The sequence below is a fragment of the Amphiura filiformis genome, chromosome 15 (genome assembly GCF_039555335.1).
Source record: "Amphiura filiformis chromosome 15, Afil_fr2py, whole genome shotgun sequence".
Classification (NCBI taxonomy): Eukaryota; Metazoa; Echinodermata; class Ophiuroidea; order Amphilepidida; family Amphiuridae; genus Amphiura; species Amphiura filiformis.
The window spans coordinates 48774849-48794576 of record NC_092642.1 but is presented as its reverse complement, the minus strand read 5'-3'; the positions used below and the strand labels follow the sequence as shown (position 1 = coordinate 48794576).

General features: G+C 37.1%; 1 protein-coding gene across 1 annotated transcript; it reads right to left on the bottom strand.

Annotated features, from left to right (window-relative positions):
• Positions 1–1270: 1270 nt before the first annotated feature.
• Positions 1271–19717, bottom strand: LOC140170999 (uncharacterized). Its single transcript, XM_072194184.1, has 8 exons — positions 19566–19717; positions 14507–14740; positions 13151–13361; positions 12146–12354; positions 10254–10354; positions 9661–9864; positions 9294–9399; positions 1271–8322 (listed from the first exon to the last, which is right to left on the bottom strand). The coding sequence occupies exons 1-8, from the start codon at positions 19597–19599 to the stop codon at positions 7973–7975; spliced, it is 1449 nt and encodes a 482-aa protein (XP_072050285.1). The 5' UTR covers positions 19600–19717; the 3' UTR covers positions 1271–7972.
• Positions 19718–19728: the final 11 nt, after the last annotated feature.

Below are 19728 nucleotides of genomic sequence, written 5' to 3'. Positions count from 1 at the left end.
GCCCATAGGGCCATTAGGTGAACGTTTACAGTATGTCAGAATTGGAACCAGCAGCCAATTTGTCTTTATTTAGGATATACAGGGGTGAACATAACTGGTACCTTTTTTTGTGCACTGTATAAGTGGTGTCCTGCAACATATGAGAAGTTGCAAGATGTGGAATGTGATATGGCTGCCTTGTCTATTTTTTGTACGGCCAATGGGCTATTCCAGTTGAAATCCATACACCCCCTATGGAAGACATGCCCTTAATAATCTCCTATACAGTGGGTGAAAATTTCAAATGGAGTTACCCATTCAGGTAACTCCATATTCCCTGTGTGGAAGATAAGGTCATATATAGATTTCAACTGGAAGGAATAGCCCAATTAGGGACACCTTTTACAGTAATAATACATGAAAAGCTTCCTATTAAGATGACGGCACTACAATCAAAAACATGATTATATTATGCCAATTCAATTGGTCTTTGTACAACTCTGCATCCACATTGTGTATAAATGAGAATAAAATTGTTGACAACTTGTCTTGTTTAAGATGAAAACAATATTATTGTTGTCTCATGTCATCAGTATAAACTTCAGGTCAGTGTTCAATCCAAATGCTCTTACCCAGTTTGGGGTGGGGGTTGGGGACCTGTTTGATATTGTATTGCTTGATATTCTATGATTGGAAAGCACTGAGGATTGAGCATGACATGGTGATGAATGACACACACACCACGTGCAATTCCCTTCAAACGTGGACACCATTTAGGACTATGCAAACATCAGGGGTGTGAGGTTTCATATTTGGCATTTTTACTGATTTTACGCCATTTTCCAGCTTTTTTTAGTTTTCCTTTTTTGTCAGAGGCCTCTCATCACACCCCTGAAACATTGTCATCTGAGTCCGTACTCAATCAACCATAGAACTCTTCGCACTGACATTTCAGTATTGAAAGCATGGACCTGGTATTACACCTACCATGGGTGACCTCTGCCGCTCTTTACGAGTGAAATACGGGTCCACGTTTGTCACAACAATTTTGCAACGTTTCCTATGTAACAAAACATCCTAAATTCCTAAATGGTGCAAACTATTCTTTATGAATTGCTTTTAGCAAGAGGACATACCATTTTAAAAAGCATTTTTATGATGTTGATCCCTGAAGTGCCCAAAACATGATGTTTGACCTTTTCTCTTTTTATAACTTGGCGAGTGTGATCTTAAAATTCAGTAACCACTAAAGTTCACACACACAAATCATTTACATAGAATACAACAACTATTCATGTATGATACATTCACTTTATTCATTTCTGGATGGATAACAATCATCAAAGCATAAATTTATACACAATCATAACAGGAATAATTTGTTTAATTCCACTTCCTAAAATGGAATACAGTCACAAAGTAGTTATTATTGAAGACAATTCTAATTTGAGGGAATCCTCCTTAAGATGGCTACACATACTACAATAAATATGAATACTAAGTTGTGAAGCTCGATATTGAAATGAATAATTTAGATTTTTAAAGAATTTGCCATATCCATAATGGATTACCTTAAAAATATTACCATATTATCCTATGTATTGTTTCTGATATACTAAATGCACCATGTAACTTGAGATACATTGTTATGCCAAATAAATGGGCAAGTTGCAAAATAAAGCTGAGATAAATCAAGCTATCTTTGAAACAGTGCGCTTATGTAAGCCAAGACTGTCGCAAATGAAAAGAACGCCCCTAATATTACTGAAAAAGTCCATTTTTGAGTTGGCTATTCTGCTTCAATGGGTAGGGGTCCTGGGTAGGGGTCCCGGGTAGGGGTGCTCTGTTACTGAAAAGAACACCAGTTTCGGTACAGAGCAAGCATGAGATTTTCAGCTGATCAGCTGAATTCAGGTTTTTGACTGCTGAAATTTCCATGTTTTTATTTTCAGCTCAATTTGGGTCATATTTGTCAAATTTCAATTGTTTTGTACTAATTCCAGTGCCGCCGAGAGCCATAACGGGCCCGGGGTAAAATGAACGCCAGGGCCCCCTTTTATACGGCCCCCCTGAGGTCTCTTTTCTTTGCCCCTTAAGTTGTGTTTTCTTTATTTTTTACGGGCCCCCTAGGACCCCGGGTTTACACAGACCCCGTTAACGACGGCACTGACTACTTCAGCTTTTTTCAAGTAAAGCCAATCTCATGCCTGACGTACACAGGCAGCAGTGGATGCCATGTGTGAGTGAATGCCTGGCCCTATTCAGTACATGTGAGCATCAAGTCTATGACAGCTGGATAATACCTTTGACATCATCTACATTGTGCATCCACTGAGTCGCTTATCTCAACCTTCCTACTTCTTTTTAAACATGTTAAATGTGCAACAATAGGACCTCCTGCTTTTAGCATGAATACATTATAATGGTGAATATATTTGACATGGAGAATGTATATATATATTCAAAGTTAGTATTCAATTCTAAAGAAAATAATTATTAATACATTATTTTTTATTTTGGGTTAGTAAATGTCTACATTATAATATGGCACAATACTACTCATTTAAACTAGTAGTAGCCTGTACTATTTCTTACAAAAAGCATATCAATTGCCCTATTTCCCTGATAGGCCCATGCAATATTTGTTTAATTACAACATACACTCCTCAAAGTAATTAAAGGATCAAACAAAAAATTTCATTCAATATTTTTCAAAAACAAAATTATCTTTCAAGATGTTTTAAGTGCCAGATGAAACAGTCATGACAAGACTTTTTACAGTGTTTAGTAGAGCATGGACAAGACCACATGACATAAAAAATATTTCAATTAGGTACAAGTATGGTCAAGATGATCTGGATGAAATTTTTTGATCCTTTAATTACTTTGAGGAGTGTACTTTGACTATGGGGATAAGGTTGTACAAAAATTGTCAAAAATAACATGGAAATATTGTGCGTCATTTGTTATTGACAAATACACCGACTTGATTAACTCATGAATATTCATGAGGTGTAATAATAAGAACTATTGTCAATGATGACATTACACACACCTACATTGATCATTTTATTACGATGCAATTTGTACAGACTTTTGCGTTTATATTGTTGCAGGTAATGCATCATCTAATACGCGCGCAAACAGATGCATAGATATACGCGATAGCTTAGTAATCATATTTCTCTGCTTACACTACTTGTAGGACCCTGGATATATGATTTTATGCTTTTCCTCATTTTTGAACTTGAATTACTGAAATTGATGTGATGTCAGTTGGTGTATAAAAAACACTGCCAGAATTTAATTTCCAAGAACATCATCCATCACCCTTGAGTTTTTATCTTGAAAAAGTTTTCCAACTTCCTAATTTATTATAGATGCTATATACAACATTCTCTAGAAAATACATGCATATTGTATCAGTGGGTACTGAAATGTACCAGGTCACAGGGAACTAGCGAAAGCATACCTGCAGTTAGTTGCAAGATACAAGGCGAAATATAACTGTTAGGTAGCGCACCTTTTGCTAATTTTTGTTCTGTACATTAAGTATAATATCACTCATACATAAATTCTAGACAGTTCATTGCCATTCATACTTTTTACCATCAGCCTCTCCATGTAATAGTTTTTACCATCACAGTGCTGTGCCATAGTGCACAAGCACCAGGCCATGCACTGACTATTTAGACTCACAGATTTAGTTATGAGGTGGATCCCAAAATGTCAAGTATGTCAGAGCAAAACATGGTGTTATGTTGATGACAAAATATATTCCTCCCTTGAATAATGTTTTAAGCAATAGAAATTATGTATGAGTGATATAAAACAAATAAAAGTTGTCTTACATTTGTGTAATGGTCAAAATATAATCACTCTGTGAAAGAGGTACTGTACCCGTTTACTTGCTCTTCAAGTTTGTGAAATGGAACAATCCATCTTTCAGCTTGTGATTATATTTCGACTATCACACTCATAAACAGTTAATATTGTATACCACCACTACTTTCATAGACATAAAGAACAATTATTGTGACTTTTCACAGCAGTAATATGAAAAACATTACAAAATATAAAATGTACAAATGCTCTTATGTATCAAAATAAAATTGGATGGATATGTTAAATAACATCCATTCAAGAAAACAAAACCATCTCCATGCAATGATAACTTATACAGTGGCGTAGCATCATACTCAAAACATTGAAAATGGTGCCCCAAATAAAATGACTTGCGTTATGCTTCTGAATAAACCTTTGTTCATATATTTAGGCCCATAATTATTAACATGTTAGTTTCTGTTTAGCCTAATGGAGGTTTATAACTATCTGTACAACAATTTGTACTGCCGTGGTATGATATTGAATGACAGTTTAGTTCTACAACTTGAGAAAATATTGCAAACTAAATGTGTGATAGTTGGCCTCCATTAAGCCCTTCAAAACAATATCAACTACGACATTTTACACAGGTAGTTGACGGATTCATGTGTGTGCCTCCAAATACCAAGACTTCACAAAAAGTAACACAGCCATTATAAACATGCCTATAGCTTCAAAACTATTATTCGTATTCACAATATTTTAGCATAGAAAGATGGATGGTTTATTTGCGCACATTTTGATACCCCATTCATCCAATGTCGTTCAATATTAGCTACACAGTAGTGTTTTTCAAGAAACATACCAGAATTTAAAAATTGCAGTTATTTGTATTGATTTGAATGCAGCACGAAAATGATGGTGGGTTTTACATGCCCCAATGCTTGTGTAATAACCATTGATTGCTGTAAACTGCAACAGTGCAACTTTTAAATTTGGGTATTTTTTCTTTAAACAGGTATAATTGAATTTTTCACATATCCACTTTGGAGGCTATAACTACACATATTACTCACCATTAATAATGTATCCCTTGCACCCATGAAAATCTTGCATATTTGACAATTTGTTGTCAAAATCGATCAAACTCTTGACTATACTTTGGTTCACTTCAAGTTTGGTAGTGACGTCAATGCTTCTTTGAAGCGTGCTAACAAAACGCTCATGTACGCGTGCGTGCACACTTAGGGCGTTTAACTTTACGTGTGCGATTTGATACTGCGGCACGGGAAATACGCACATACGTCACTACCAAACTTGAGATGAACCAAATTATAATTCAACAACATTGTGCAATTTTGGACTCTGAGTGGTGGGCTCCAATGCCAAAATTGCAGCTGAGTGGTGGGCTCCAAAACTGAGTGGAGCCCATTGTAGCTACAACCATGCACACACCCCAGTGCACCCCACCCCTACACACTGATTAACTTCATTATAACACCTTTGTCTGAGGTAACAATATTTTATTTTTAAGTCATTTCTAAAACTGCATTGTATTGTTAGTCTGCTTTTGATAATGTGCTTTTGATCTCAACTAATATTTATGAATACATGGCGGGTGTCAAGAAAGACAATATCATGAAATAGAAAGCAATAAAGAGTATTATGATGTTAACCCCTGGACACTACTGGTCATCTAACAGCATTTCTGATTGGTTGATAACTTGAAATGCTCATTTTAATTGCCAATTATGACTAGGCTTTAAACTATTTATGGTCAAACTTGTATTTTGCAGATGATTTTATTAATACCCTCCTTGATTGGTTAAAAATTGGACAAAATATTCATTTTGGCCAATCGGCAGGTAGTTCTCATGGAGTTAAGTATGGAAACTTCTTGCATATGCAAAACATTTGGTCTTCGACTGAAGTTCTGGAAATCAATCAAAACAATTGCTGCATCTACAAATTCTGTTTTTGTTGTTGTAAATTTGCCCAAAATTTCTGTTTTTTTGTTGTTGTAAATTTCGTTCATGTCATCATGTACATCTCATAATTCATACAAATAGTCAAGTGTTGAATTATTGATATGATAAAAAAACCTTTGTACCAACCACTAATTTTACCGCTTGACAATTTATTTTTTGCCTCCTTCGGTAAAGCAAACTACAACTAGGATTTAAATGCACTTAATTGTAGCTTAATTGATCTATTAATGTGCATTTGCTAATTGATGTGTATTCTTTAACAAATCATTACTACACTACAAATTCTGTTATTACAATTCTAAAATTAAGATAAACATGGTGCAAAAAATATACATAATTTGTGAAAAAATATATAAATAGTAATGCACTACAATATGATTACGAAGCATATTCTACTCATGGATGTTCACTGTAACATGAAACATGACCTTATAAAATGGGTATCAAATCAAATCAACAGAACGGAATAGGAGAGCATGATCATTGCTATAGTGATAATGAAGTAAACAAAGTAAACACACTATAGCTTATTCAAAGAAGGTAGAATTTAGAGTAGAAAACATAATGGAATACAAATGACTATGTTTCAGGTTACACTGAATGCTCTATGGTCAAATTTATTTATGTACACATTGGAAGTTTTAATACATTTTCAGCTTGCCAGAAGTTCCATAATATAAATCACCTCAACAAATCTAATGAAATGGAATGAAATTTTATGAACAAGGCTGTACACAAACAAGGTAGAAAAAACACAAGGCAAAACAAAACACTTTTTAAATTTAGCTAACTTAGCTAATACATAACTGGCCATGGATCCATCTTTTTTTTGGTTGTTCCATTTGATCTCTCTTTGGAAATTATTATACTATTTTGGAACATGGGAATTCGAAATCTGAGTAGGTCCACTTGAGCTTGGCTGGCTCTTTGTGTCCTTAAACAAGGCACTTCACTCTACTTGCTTAGTGCTTCGGAAGGCACTTTTAAGCCGTCGGTCCCGTGTACATGTATTTCTGACAATAATGCAGTGTGCACGTTAAAGAACGTCACAGGCTATTCGTAAAGAGCAGGGGATCATCCTGGTACTGTTGACTGTACTTCCAAAATACACTCATATACTCTAGGTTCTAGAGTAAAAAATAAGTACAGCTTGTCTGTACACAGTGCGATAATATTCATACATATGAAGCCTGCACTAATAAGGAAGAAGAAGAATTCCAACCCAATTGAGGCATGCAGGTTGGTATACAGGTACAGTCCTGATGATGTCTGAAACAATTAGCTTCATTGTGTACCCATGCAATATAGTGGGATAAATACATCATCATGATACTGACACGGTTGTTTGATGACATGTAGAACTATTATAGTCATTTTTAACTAAAAGTGAACAATGATGGCGCTATTCATCTTAAATCTCGTTTGCATCTTTATCTAGGGTAGACACTTGTATAATCAGACAAATGAGTAACAAATAGCAAGGAAACTTTTTTTTAATCATGAAATGAAAGGAATAAATAGCACTCAATTATTTGTCGGTTTATACCTTTGCATAGCGCACTATTAATCACTGCTTTTGGTTCTACTATAAACAGTCCCTATATAACTCATCAGTTATGAGCACAGGTAGTGAGTGACAATTGTGAAAATAGTTTTACCCTGCAAACAATTTGATAAAGTCACTACTACAGTCAGTATAATATAAGAGATGGTTTATGGTTACTTCAGGTTCACCAGTCACTTGGGGCTCCTACTGTCTTGTGCACCTTACCTCAATGGTGCATATGGGCTCCCTTGACATAACTGGAGTTTTAGGAACAAACTAAAAATGTCCTATCGTAAAAATCTTGCCAGCAAATAGGGGCACAGGCCCTTCATTCTGGTTCTCTATTTGTATGTGAAATATACCCAACAGGAGCAAAAATACAAGAAGGAGTCTATGTGCGCCATTGGGCAAATTTTGAAAGCATGGCTTTTCAATGAACCAATTGAAAACTAACAGAAAATACAATCAAACCATTTGAAAAAAATGTGGAATCCAATTAGATTATTTCTTCACAGCTTTAAAATGTATATGAAACTTCTGGCATGCTTTTAAATCATACAAGGAAACCAGGGAACAAAATCCATATACACATATAAATTACAAGAATTACTGAAAGATCAAAGCCACCGATTCGCTAGTCATCTTCCTCCTGCTCGCTGTCTATATCTTCATAAAAATCCTCATCATCACTCATGATGTTGATTTTCTCATGTTGGTATTGTTTACTCATTATCACATGATTACCTTTACTGTCATAATAGGCTGGCAACTTATCGTAGGAACCTTTAAAGCACCAGATTTTTTTGGATCTTGCTTGGAGTACACAGAACACGGTGCAGAAGAATGCTATACAGAGGATGACGCCCAGAACTATTGTACCTGTCTGCAGATGGGGATGGTCTGAAGATGGGCTGTTTTTGGTTTTCTTCTTGCCACCTTTGCCCCCTTTTCCGCCTTTGCCCTCACCGGATCTTAAGCACTTATCTGAGGAAAAATAAATCCATTTCAACATCACCATATTAAGTCAAGTTTTACTGTTGAACCTATGCAGACATGCAAACTTAACAAACTAGTTCTCCCCAAAAATTGAGGTTGTAACTCCCTTTCGTTTCTGCGCTACAGCAATTTGAAATTTAGGGGGGGGGGCACACGAAAAGAACGCATCGCAAGAACTACTTTGATTTTCAAGGTGGTGTAATTTCAAAAGTATATATCCCACACCCCTGAAAATTTTTATTCTGGGCTAACTGTTTGTGTAGAATACAAATATGCAAGTTCATAGTGCATACCATATTAAAGATATGATGGTCTAAACATAGCCGAAAGCTGGACCCACTTTGGAGGACAATTATGGCAAGAGACCTCAAATATTAACAATTGGCCTGTGACCTTTGACCTAAAAAAAACATAGCTTACCTAATACTCATCGAACTTGTGTCCAAGTTGCATGGATTGGGGGCTTAAGTGGGAGCAAATTTTAAAAACTTAAACTATAAATACATGAACATTCGTTCAGGTGACACAAAAACTGTTAAGTTCATCATAAACTATGATTTTGGTCATTTGGGGATGATCTCTTGTCACTATGCAAGTTCGGAATATGCCTATGAAAAATCAAGCATTAAATTACCCATTTTTTCAATGACAACTGTACAATAGGAAATGTGTTGAGTCTGGGGTCCATTTCACTCAACTTTATGAAGTTTCGTAAGTCTCGAAATCGTTTGTTACTTACGACGAGGTGTAAGATCCATTTCACTAAACTTACTTACGAATGGTACCCTTCGTAAGTAATAGGGATTTACTACAGGGACCCTTCATAAAGTTACGTCTAGTATTGTGTATTCGTAACTTAACGTATGGTTACTTGAGTTACGAAGCGTTATAAGTTTAGTGAAATGTACCCCCTGAACATAAAGCATGATTCCAAATGATGAATGCGGAGTGAATCTTACCTTTATCATCATTACAAGTACAGCATATATCACTAGCCTCCTCTCCATCTTCACAGCACCTTACACAGCTTGAATGATTAACATCCAGACGGTAGAGATTAAGGTGCTAAACGATGAGAGTGAATCTTACCTTTATCATCATTACAAGTACAGCACATATCACTAGCCTCCTCTCCATCTTGACAGCACCGCACACAGCTTGAGTGATTGACATCCAGACGATAGAGATCAAGGTGCTAAACGATGAGAGTGAATCTTACCTTTATCATCATTACAAGTACAGCACATATCACTAGCCTCCTCTCCATCTTGACAGCACCGCACACAGCTTGAATGATTAACATCCAGACGGTAGAGATTAAGGTGCTAAACGATGAGAGTGAATCTTACCTTTATCATCATTACAAGTACAGCACATATCACTAGCCTCCTCTCCATCTTGACAGCACCGCACACAGCTTGAATGGTTAACATCCAGACGGTAGAGATTAAGGTGATCTGGGCAAGTTATACAGTGGTCTTCTTTAGGTCCAAAACACTCCTTGCAAGTTGAATCACATGTTATGCAGGTCTGTAATCAAATACATGTATAAATTATGATTAGCTTATTTGATGGGTTTATCCTTAGTGTAAGAGAGCATGAAATACTAATAGGATTAGAGTTAGGGTTGGATTTAGGGTTAGGGTAGGATTAGAGTTGGGATTTGTTTGGTATTCTCTTACATCCTAGATCCAATTCTCAGCAGTGTCAACTTGTTGGGGGGGGGGGGGTATTGGCTTGAAATAAATTGGCAACATCTGCAGATTCAATTCAGACTTCCTATCTCCCCATGGTTCATTTATGTATAAGGTGAGGTTACCTGCCATAATGGTTTCTGGGAAGTGCCTAATTTTGTCTCTTGACACGAGGCATCCAGTTTGTTCTGAAAATGTGCATCAGATATAAAAATGACCACTTACCCCATTCTTCCAGTATTTTCCCATTTCACATCTGTTATAGCATGTACCATTAGCAAGCAAATAACTGTCCCGGCAGTTTGTACAGTCAAATACACCAGAATCTGTAAATGAGAGCAGACACACAAACTGACTTAGCAATACATCATACAAATATCATACGAAACATGAGTGTGGCATGCTTCCTCAAAATGAGTGTTAAGTCGCAAGTTGGTAGTTTGAGACCCCTGTTGCTGAGTTGATGTTCTTTATTCGACGCACACCTGTACAAGATGTACTTCCGACTTGACGCTCATTTTGTGGGAACAGGTCACAAATAAAATGAAGTGGAAAAAATGTCTACCAGTAACAGATTTAATATAATTAGTGGGTTTTTAGCGGGTTCACCATTGGACAAGTTTTCTTCAGGAGTAGCTCTGACTTCTTCAGGACAAAGTACCTAAGAATGAGACATGTAGCCCCTTGCCTACTATTCAACAGAGAACAAGCAGATCTCGCCTATCTGCTAATTTTAAAGATTTTGGTGGCTCTAAAAAGAGCCATTCACTGAAGACTGCCCCTTGTCTACAGAAACAAGCAGACCTCTCCTATCTGCTAAATTTAAAGGTTTGGTGGCCCTAAAAAGAGCCGTTTACTGAAGACTGCCCCTTGTCAACAGAAAACAAGCAGACTTCGCCTTTTAAATTGAAAGGTTTGGTGGCTCTGAAAAGAGCCAATCACTGAAGACTGCCCCTTGTCAACAGAAAACAAGCAGACCTCGTCTATCTGCTAAATTTAAAGGTTCGTTGGCTCTGAAAAAGAGCTGTTCACTGAAGACTGCCCCTTGCCAACAGAGAACATGTAGACTGCATATACTGTAATAGAAGTATAAGGCTTACCAGGAACGGGTTGGTCGCTCGCGGACCGATTGATAAAAGCCTATCCCAAGATTTAATATAATTAACACTTCTCTATCTGACACTTTGGCTCAGTTGATCTCTGGTACAGGACACTTTGGTATTGAAGGGATAGGGTCCGACTGGTTTAATCTGTCTTTGGGTCAGACAGCATGTGGAGAGTAGAGCAGGCTGCAACTGACTCTGCCTCATTTGTTTAGAGGTTAATGACTGCGCATCAGTTCTTTTGAGGCTATTGTGAAATATCTAAATATTGTGCTTTGGAACCGAGATATTCTGAGGTCCAAAGCCCAATGTTTAGATATGTCACAATACCCGAAAAATAACTGATGCAAAGTCATTAACCTCATTCATAACCGCTCACTTTTCACAATTTTAACTTTATCTGTCGTTTTCCTGTGAAAAATCGAATAGCCCATTAAGGAAATACTGCTAGCAACCAATCACACTAGCACGCAATGTCCAAATATGGCGGTTAGCGTCCGCGTAAATTGTTCGGTCATTGTAGAGCGTACTTTTAGCTACGTCACGAGACGCGGTCATTATACTTTTTCAATGGCCTGCATTTGCGTCCGCGTATTTAAAACTTATTATCTGTGATTGGATCGCACATGCTGCGTATATTAATGAGGTTATGAATTAATAACAAACCCTCTAGTTACATGCACCACATCTATGACCATTTGGTTCCAGGTAGAAGCCCTGTGTGCACAGGTCAAGTCACGTCATGTCATGCAACACCATGTCATGGCATGTCATGTGATTACTAACTTGTTCAATCCAAACACTTCTGGTTACATGTATCACATCTCCGACCATTTGGTTCCAGGTAGAAGCTCTGTTTGCATATGTCACATAATGTCATGCAACACCATGTGATTACTCACCTCTACAATCCAAACACCTCTGGTTACATGTATCACATCTACGACCATTTGCATTGGTTACAGGTCATGATCGGTCATGTCATGTCATATGTCATGTCATGTGATTACTCACCTTTACAATCCAAACACCTCTGGTTACATGTATCACATCTACGACCATTTGCCTCCAGGTAGAAGCCCTGTGTGCAATGGTCTACACAGTACCCATCCTGCCAGTATAAATCACCCTTACAGCTCAAGCAGTGATTGTTGCCTCCTCCAGAACACGTCTCGCACTTCTCATGACATTGCTGGCAGATGTTCTTGTCATCAGGATAAAGCCTTATTTATTAAAATTATTAAAAAGCAAAATAAATAAATCAACATACAATGTGGTAGTAATGTATTGAAAATGTATTTTAAGACATACAAAGAAAGAAAACTCCTTTTATACTTTTGTATCAATGGGCCAAAGCCATCCCAAACTTGATTACAAATATCAAAATGTTTTAACTTTGGGTCAAGCTTTAGTCTTGTTCAAGACTCAATCCTATACTACAACCAGCTGATCACCCCAACCAGATTGACACGCAAATCTAAAGATGTGCACAATGAATGAACATTCTTAAACACTTGAGAATGTTCCTGCAATCTTATTGGTTCTTACCTGTGTGATATGACACAGTATCAAACGGGTCAACGTGTGTGCATAGACGCGATACGCGTACTCGCTACTTGAACCAATCTGAGGCACATAGCAACAATGGTACTGATCGATTTTAAGCCCTAGGTATAATTCCTTGCAAAATGTATGATTTAATTTGATTAAAATTTTTAATACTTATGATATTTTTATTTGAATCGTAGTGTTTAAGAATGAGAATAAAGGTATTGTTTTTAGCCGCTGTCGTGCTTCTACCGTCTCATATAACACAGGCGACATCATCATTTTTGGCGTAAAACAACGAAGCGAAAAAAATGATGATGTCGCCCATGTTATATGAGACAGTAGATGCACTCCAGCGGCTAAAAACAATATCTTTATTTTCTAAACATACAGCAGAATATTGAAAAGCAATCAAGGTAACCTATAATTCTGGAATGGGCTCTTAATAAACAAACAAACAAACAAACCCACCCTTCTTCACAGTTGGTGACACAGGTGAATCCTTCCTTGAACATATCCGATTGACAGGTGGTGCATTCGTCATCCTTTCCACCAAAACAAGTTTTACAGCTGGTATCGCATTGCTGGCATTCATAGTTGTCAGTTGAGTCATCGCTGGGTCGATAGTGAAAATTGCCATCTGGACAGGCTGTTCTGCATTGTGCATTGTTTGTCTCATCCACTGTGAATGAAGTAATGAAATAATGTAGTTTAACCCGCTGAGAACTACCTGCCAATCTAACATTGCCTCTGATTGGTCAATTGCATGATATCTTCACTTTAATCACCAATCAGAATGGAGCTTTGCAAATAATTCACCCCAATTTTTTATGTGGTGAAATTAGTCTAACAATGTTGCTGATTGGTCCAATTGATAATGAAAACTTCTTTTTGGCCAATCGGCAGGTAGTTCTCATGGAGTTAAGAATAACATCAACTGCATGTTTTTTGAGAGGTTATGGTATTGCACCTTATCCAAGCCGTCTGTTGATCTTGCGGCAATTGGTCATTGACCAGTGGCGATATAGTGTTGCCAGAGGTCGCTGATTCAGAGTCAAACTTCTTAGGAATGTTCTTGATTACAGAATTGTAGGTCCCTGCCAAATTGTGATGAAGGCTGCCTCCCCTGTTGCAGACTTGAAACAGGGGCTTTATAAAAAAACGAGGAAGATTTGCGAAGCATAGCGAGCGAAGCTCTCACCAATAATGGCCAGGGGTCAGAATGCCAAAAATCGTGCGCTCACCAAATGACCCATATTTTTTATATTTTGCGAAAGTGCAAGCCCTACACATATAAGTACCCGCCCCTTCCCCTACCTGTTTGCACACTTTGCATCATCATGAGTCTCACTGGCATCATCATTGGCATCTTTGGTAGTTTTATGACAGCGTAAGTTTTCATGATTTTGTACGCGTTGGACTTTGGATTTGAAGGAGTCCGCAAAGTGCGTAAACGCTTAAGTATGTGTGATTTGTGAGTTAAAGTAAACCCTGCACACTGGTTGTAGACTTTCTTTTTAAGATATAGGAGCATGGTGCTCTGCACCCCACCCTACTCTTACTAACTGCATCAAAGTGATTATGGCTCATTTTGACAACTTGACCCAATAAAGTACACATATTCTTCTACTTCTTCCAGTACTGCTTGGTGAATGCAGATTTGCTTCTTGATGACAAATCTGTTGAACATGCTTATGGTCTTGCTCATGTTGATCTTCAGTCACACTTTAAATGTAAACAAAGTTAAATATCCAATTATATTACTCAGGATACATCACACTCACATACAGTCAACCTCACTTTCCTATCTACAGTATATGTCCTTACCATACAAATAGAGGCCATTCTCGCATGTGAGGCAATCATTTTCACTCTGTCCATCACAAGTTGCACATTCTTCATAGCAATGCACGCAGCCGCTACTCCCACCATGAAAGAATGTGTGTGATGGGCAAGAGACATGACAGCTACCGTGGACATCATCAAACTTCAACTCATCATCACAAGTTAGACACTCACTTGGTGCAGGGCCATCACAAGTTTTGCAACTTGGGTGACATGCTGAGGAAAAAAAAGAATTTCCAAGAAAACTTACTTTTAAAATATAACAAACACATGAAAAGAGTACCAACACCATGGACGAAGAAGATAACAGACCACGTACAAGCAGTCAAAGTCTCAGCACCACCCGATAATGAGGGCCGATTGTTCCATGAAATGCGACAGGCAAAACTGCAACGCACTTACTGTGTATTTATACGGTCTATCGCGTTATCGCGAAGGCACACAACGCTCTATCGCGTATACGCGCAGGCACACAACGCTGGCGAGATTGTTAAACACGGCATGATCGAACAATCGGCCCCCATGAATATGTGAGAATTCACAACATACAAAGCACTGGCACTTTGACTGTTGATACATGGTCTGTAGTAGTCTGTGACCAACACATCAAGGGACACACACCATTGTTACGGAGCTGACATTTTGTAATTCAAAGAATGGGTACTGATGATCAGTGAACTACTGAATGAGATGTGTGTTTGAAAAATATCATATGCACATTCAAATTATTTAGGTGCATTTTCTAAAAACTGTTTTTATCTGCGATCTTTTTGCAACTCTAAGGTAATACAGGCCATATTGCAGACACTTTAACCTCAGTTTTTAGGTTAGGCTTCTACCTAATATATGTATGTTTTTTTTATTTTTCCAATTTTTGCACAGCATGTTGGTAGAGTGTATTCAATCATATGGTTCCCTATACAGTGCTCATCCTCAAAGAATAAGTCCTAAACATCAATGGTTAAAGGTGGGTTGTCAGATTTGTACCTCACATTGAGGGCTGTAAAATTAATTTGATTCCCAAGTTTTGAGTTAAATTGCACTACCAGTTTTGATATAGAAGCAATAGCAGGCTTTCCCCTGACTTAAATACACCCTACCCTGACTTAAATACACCTTTCCAGTTTTACGGAAAACGGGAAAAATCACGGAATCGGAGGTACAACACGGAAAATGACGTTTTGTATGATGTGACAAAATTGTTAAAAGATAAGAGAAATTAATGTTAAAAACAATCATGAGTTGTGTGTGTCAATTTTTATGATAATACTGTTCAATAATACCGAAATAAAGGTATATTACTAAGGCATGAACCCCCTATACCCCTACAAACATCGTAACAGTCGGCCTAGTATCGTGAGAATATTCCAATCAGAGCAAAATGATCGCGATATTGAACACTTTATTATGACATTAATATCATTCATAATCATTGTTTTAAGCTTTATTCATAAAACATGGATTTACAAATTTTACAACATGGATTACAACACGAAAAATGGATTTTAGAAAACGGTAAACTTCGGACTCTAACATACACTTTAAGAATATATCATTAGATTTATAAAATTTACTTCGAGGACTGTTATATATCAAAAATGTGAAAAATATCCAATTTTAATAATTTGTCATAAAATTTGTATTATATCGTGAATTTCAAAAATGAAAATTATTTGATATCAGAAAGACATTCTTCGTATTCAGAATGCAATTCGATATGTCTGATGTGCTCTCATGTCCCACAAAAAATACTGTCAAACGCTCATTCCAGATCCCTTAAGGCAGCTGTGTACTCTAGACATTATTTCTTTCGCAAAATTGAGTTTTTTTGATATGTTTGTACTTTGTTATGTTTTTTATAAATACAAGGAATGAAAATCCAGATTTGTAAACTCCAACTGCAATATTTTAAGGATTTTATTTCACTATTCCACTCGTGTTTGAAATTGAAAAGGAAAGAAAATCTTTGTTGTACCAGCAGGCTACACGCGCGCAACCCCAGACAAACGAGAACCTAGACCAATGACTTTTACTCGCGTAGTGAAGCCGACACTGCTTAGCAACGAATTTGACAAGGACGTATACCGGACGCAAACAAGCAGACATGTTGGCGTCTATGGAACATGTTGCATTTGACGCGGCGATAACAGCGCAGTAATCACGCAAACGAGCATGTCAAACATGTATGCGATATTTCTCCGCACCTAGTAACCCCGTCAATATCACCTTGGATACGTGGCTTCACCTCCCGCTGTGGTAAAGGATGGGCAGTAATAGGTCTAGGTGGTATGTCTATGCGCGCAACAACGCATCGCGTTGCGTATCGCGCAATTTGTTAACGCACAAATACGCTACGCATACGCGACGCTAATCTGCATGCACGGCGCATCTTATGGAAACACCACGGAAGCACAAAAACCTAGTGGTCAAATGGCTCCGTTTAGCTGATAACATGTGGGTTTTTCAAGTTCTTTCCCCGATTTAAATATCAAGTTATGAATGGATTTCGCTCAAACTTCTCAAGGGCCGTGGATTTACCCGATGTTTATGTAATGTAAGGTAGAAAAATAAAAACTGCCGCATTCTCCTGCGAGATTCGATGAAAGTGCAAAATGTGACCACTTTAAACTTCAACAGCCAATTTTAAATTTTCAAAATTTCAATGTTCATTTTCTCTGTAAAATGACGATTTAGGTACACGATAACTCAATACATACAGCATCTATAGGTAAGCAAATATGATCATCGTAAAAAGCATGATCAACTCAAGAAACGGTTTTCTCATTTTTTTATATTTTGGTCTATTTCTGATTTTAGGCATCATTTTGTGCAAATAGGCGTTTGTGAATTTTAAAAAGGTCAATTTGATGCCTTATATGGTCAATATTTCAAAAATAAGGCCAATATCAAAAAAATAAAAAAACAGTTTTTGGAATGGAGCCTAAAAATTGATATGTTGGATAGAGTGTTTTTTTGTATTGATGTACCTAACAAATATTGCCAAAAATTCACTTTTTTGTGATTTTCTTCATAATTGTTGTTTTTACCCCAAATCTGTATTTATATTAAGATTTATTGATGTCTTGCCTTCATAAAATGTATACTTTTATATGTCTTGCTTGAATAATTACAAAGTTATTGCACTTTTACTACATGCATGTCTGAGAGTACACAGCTACCTTAAATTGCACTACCAGTTTTGATATTAATAATAATAATAATAATAAAACCATGCTTATAAAGCGCAATACACAATTAAGTCTCAAAGCGCTACATAAAAAACACTGTATACAAATAACAACAGAACAACAAGTTTAAAATGTAACCATGGTTACAGGCATGATATAGAAATGAAGCATTAAACATTTTTAACATTAAACAAGTATGTTTTCACAGAGCATTTGAATTGATCAACAGTCTTAGATATTTTAATATTGTAAGGAAGATTGTTCCAGAGCTCAGCTGCAGCAGAAGAAAATGACGTTGACCATAAGATTGAGTTGACACTGGAGGAGTTACAAGAAGAAATTGAGAAGTAGAGCGAAGATTGCGTGTAGGCTTATATTCATGAAGAAGTTCTTGTAAATAAAGAGGTGCAAGTCCATGAAGAGATTTGTAGGTAAGAAGAAGAATCTTATCGTTATGCGGGATTTGATAGGTAGCCAGTGTAGTTCGCGGTGGATTGGAGATATATGATCACGAGATTTTGTAAGTGTTACAAGTCTGGCGGCTGAGTTCTGAATGCGTTGAAGCTTAGATATTTGTGAATCAGGAAGACCATAAAGTAAACCGTTGTTATTATCCAAACGACACGTTACGAAGGCATGAACAAGTTTTTCTGTAGTATGTTGATCAAGATATTGATGAATTCTGCTAATTTTGTAAAGAGCATGAGAGGCAGATCGACAAATATTATTTATATGAGATGCCATGTTTAGATCATTTTCAAACAGAACACCAAGATTGCGTGCATTTAAAGATGGTTCAATCGGAGCATCGCCGATACACACAGTTGGAATACTATCACTGGATCTGAAGCGTGATGTAATATGAAGAACTTCAGTTTTGTCTTGATTTAACTTTAGATGATTAGCAGTAGACCAGTTTTAATATCCCTAACACATAGTTCCAATCCTGAAATTGTAGCTGATGATTTATCATCTTTCAAAATAACATAAACCTGTGTGTCATCTGCATAGATCATTCTACTAATTCCGTGAGCATCAATTATGCTTTCCAAAGGGGATGAGTACATTGTGAAACCTAAAGGACCAATAACAGAACCTTGGGGTACACCCTCATCAAGAACATGAACAGAAGATTCCTTGCCATCAATAACTATCGACTGAGAACGATTTGTAAAATATGACTGGAACCAATTTAGAGCAGATCCAGTTATGCCGCACTTATCAGAGAGCGTTGGAATAAAATGTCGTGATTAATAGTGTCAAATGCTGCTGAATAATCCAAAAGAATCAGAACGGCCTCCTGGCCCTTATCTGCAGCAAGTAACAAGTCATTGAAGACACGTAACAATGCAGTCTCTGTGCTGTGATTAGATCTATAAGCACTTTGCATTTTGCCATTTAAATTGTTCTCAAGAAGGTAACTTTGTATCTGTGAAGTACATGCACGTTCGATTGTCTTTGAAAGAAACTTTAAATTTGCAACAGGCGGTAGTTTTTAGTGTCTCCGGATCTAAACCAGGTTTCTTGATCAGAGGAACAATTTGAGCATGTTTTAAATCGTCTGGAAATTTTCCATTGTTGAGTGATAAATTCACAATTTTGGTGATGATTGGAGCAATTTCATCGAGACATTTTTTAAGGAGCCAAGTCGGTATTGGATCAAGTCCACATGTCGAAGAGGGGGATTTCATGATGATGTTCCTATTAGAAGCAAAAGCGGTTCACAAATGGATAGCAAAGTTTTTATTATGTACTTGATTAGGGCTATTGATAACACATACCCTTTCCCCCCGACTTAAATACACCCTTCCCTGACTTAAATACGCCCCACACATACTCTCTATATTACTTACCTAAGCACTTGTCAGTATCAATATAGTGATACATGCCTTCTGGGCAGTCGGACACACAAGTGCCATGACTCAACTTATGCTGAGATGGGCAACTAAGGCACTCATTATTACCAGGTCCCTAACAGGTTGCACAGTCTGTATGACAGAGTTCACAGACACACCC

What these genes read in the sequence shown, in the direction of transcription:
- LOC140170999 (XM_072194184.1), bottom strand. Translation starts at nt 19,599, where the DNA reads ATGTATCACTATATTGATACTGACAAGTGCTTAG. An exon ending in GTCACCAACTGTGAAGAAGG is followed by an intron (nt 12,355 to 13,150) that starts GTGGGTTTGTTT and finishes TTAATAAATAAG; the next exon opens with GCTTTATCCTGATGACAAGA. An exon ending in AGATTCACTCTCATCGTTTA is followed by an intron (nt 9,400 to 9,660) that starts GCACCTTAATCT and finishes CTCATCGTTTAG; the next exon opens with CACCTTAATCTCTACCGTCT.